Source organism: Propithecus coquereli, unplaced genomic scaffold (genome assembly GCF_000956105.1).
Source record: "Propithecus coquereli isolate 6110/MARCELLA unplaced genomic scaffold, Pcoq_1.0 Scaffold56, whole genome shotgun sequence".
NCBI classification, from domain to species: Eukaryota; Metazoa; Chordata; class Mammalia; order Primates; family Indriidae; genus Propithecus; species Propithecus coquereli.
This window is the reverse complement of record NW_012151507.1, coordinates 5,161,415-5,164,059: the sequence shown is the minus strand read 5'-3', so window position 1 is coordinate 5,164,059 and position 2,645 is coordinate 5,161,415. Positions and strand designations below refer to the sequence as shown.

Genomic DNA, 2,645 nt, shown 5'->3' with positions numbered 1-2,645 from the left:
GCCTCGGCCTCCCAGAATGCTAGGATTACAGGTGTGAGCCACCGCGCCCGGCCCAAAGCATCTTAATAAATCCTCTGTGGGATGAGATTGACTTGGACGACTCCAGCCATCTCTGGGATTCTTGCCTACATTTGTGCTTGAGAGCATAGGGTCTGGAGCCAACAGCCTGTGTTCAAATGTCTGCTTTTCCACCAACTAGCTATGTGACCATGGGAAGTTATTTTCCTTGCCAAAACAAAATGTTCTGCAATAAGGGAAACTGAGTCCTGTAGAAATGACTTTTTAAAAGGTTGGTGGGTTTTTTTTTTCTTATCTGAAAAATAAAGATAATAATAGTACTAATAGTACCTATCTTTAAGGTGGTAATATGGGTTAAATGAGTTAATTGATATACATACAAAAACTAGCTATTACTATTATGATTCCTCAGTAAAATTTTTTGCATGCCCAGGTATAACTGAGAAAAGTCCCAAAACTGATATGTATTTAAATATACATAAACGAGCATCTAAATTCTTGGGAAAATGTATCTAAGAGAAGATATCTTAGAGCAACTGAACAGCAAAGAAGATAATCTATTTACTTATTTTTATATCTAGGGAAGTATCTCAGAGCTCCCCAAGCTGTGATCTTTAAAACTAGAGATTTCCACAGAATGACAGGGATATCTAAGCAACCAGTACGAGAAAGAAACCATTGCTAATCCTCATATTGTGACTATCACAATGATTAATTCTACTTTAGACTCTGGTCAGTGATATAAAAATTTAAATATAAGCTCTAAATAGTAATTTTGTTTGGACATTGCTATAGGATCTAATTTCTCTTATGTAGAAAATTCAGTGGCAATCAAGCAATCATATAGTATGTTTTCCACACACTATTACATACAAATCTCTTTGGAAATGGGAAGAACTATATAAGACATGAAACTTCTTCCAAGAATTGACAAAGGTGCCTTACGATGTTTTCAAAAGAAATCAAGCCAAGATAGGAAGGACTCAACTCTGAAACACACCCCTTTATAGCCAAATAAAACCGAGACAACGTCACCTGCACACAGCTTTGCTATTACAGAGTATTCTTATCTAACGTTTGCATGGTGCATTATAAGTACCAGAAAATTCTCAAGTCATACCAGAGCTATTAAAGTTTTCCAAACATAGTTTGATTTCTATCTGTATGCTCCCAAATTTAATGGTATCACCTTCTAGTACTTAAATGGCTCTGTAAGACTAATGTGACTTTTTTGCACTTTTGTAGCCATCAGATTTACATGAGTAGTAAGTCACAGGACCAAAATTATTAACATCTAACAAGAACCAGAATACCACAATTACCGTAAGTCATGCTTTTACATAGATATCAAGTTCTCAAAGAACAAAATTCGTAATTATCTAAGACTCACTTGAAGACCAGTGATGTGGACATTCTCAAAAGCCTTTCATTGGAGACAGATGTCACAGCAACAATTCCAAAATGCTTTATCAACTCTGCATCAGTATTATTAATTTTACTCTTAAGATGTTTTATGACCGTGGGTCTTTTCAACACATTATTTAATGAAAATTGCTCCCACTCTACCAGTACCTTGATGTTATTATAAACAAGGAAGTTTCCAACTCCTCATCCCTAACTCCATTTCTTCAGGTAAACAAACATATGACTACACCAAAGAAATAAACAAGAAAAGAAATTTGAGGGAAACATTATAAAATTTCAAATCTATGAGGAAAAAAACAGTGCTTTTTTAAAACAAATACTCTAAGCTAAATCTCACTGAAAGGGAACCACTGGTGTCTCAACATTATATATCACGATAATATCAATAAATATAAAATCGAAGAAAACTTAGTCACTCTCTGTGGCTTACCTCATCATCTTTATACCAAGACAAGCTCTCCGCCGTAAGGACGAACCAGTATCCCTTGGAGCCGCCCTTCATGATGCCGATGTTGCTGATGGTGAGCCAGCCCTTGCGAATCACCTGCGGAAGAGCAGAAAGTGGCAGAGGTGCTCAGCTTATTAACATAAGCCAGTGGAGACAAGAGGTCTTGGACTAAGTGAACTTAAAAACAAGATATTAATTGCAATAAGAACAACATAGTTCCTTTTCCAAGCTCAACTTCATCGAGGTGTTCAAGAGAATTTATCTTCCAAAAGGGCAGGGGACTAGAGGGAAATCTCCCCCGTCAATGAATGAAATCAAAATCTCAGACTCATAAGGATGCTGGAAGCAGGGTGACTGAAACAGACAGGAACGAAATGAGGCAGACTGACAGATTTGTGCCAGGCGAGTTTATGGCGTTGCTGCTGCAATTAAAACATGTTTAGCTGAGTGGATGAACAATAGACTCTCCATGCCCACTGCCTCTTTTCCCCTTCCAACCTACTGGCCCATTTGTGCGTCTGGTTTGCAGCTCATTAGGATTTCCACTAGATACTGGCCAGCAAATTAAAAAGAAGAAACTCAATCCAACCAATTAGCTCCTTGTTAATAGCCCCCAAGTAATGCTGATTGAGGGAGAAAGCTGAAATAATAAACTGAAATGAAAAGTGTGGGTTTTTTTTTAGTACCCTCGACTTATCCATCTAATTCTGGTTGTTATTTGCCATCCTGAAAAAAACATGTAGTATCTTCATAA

The 2,645-nt window shown here is 37.2% G+C and overlaps 1 protein-coding gene across 2 annotated transcripts in view; it reads right to left on the bottom strand.

Moving 5' to 3' along the window:
- DNM3 (dynamin 3) overlaps window positions 1–2,645 on the bottom strand; it is a 607,030-nt gene that overhangs the window by 326,963 nt on the left and 277,422 nt on the right. For both annotated transcript variants that reach the window (XM_012657777.1, XM_012657778.1), the window contains exon 14: window positions 1,874–1,987. In XM_012657777.1, the coding sequence (XP_012513231.1) occupies window positions 1,874–1,987 (114 nt within the window). The remainder of the gene's footprint in view (window positions 1–1,873; window positions 1,988–2,645) is intronic.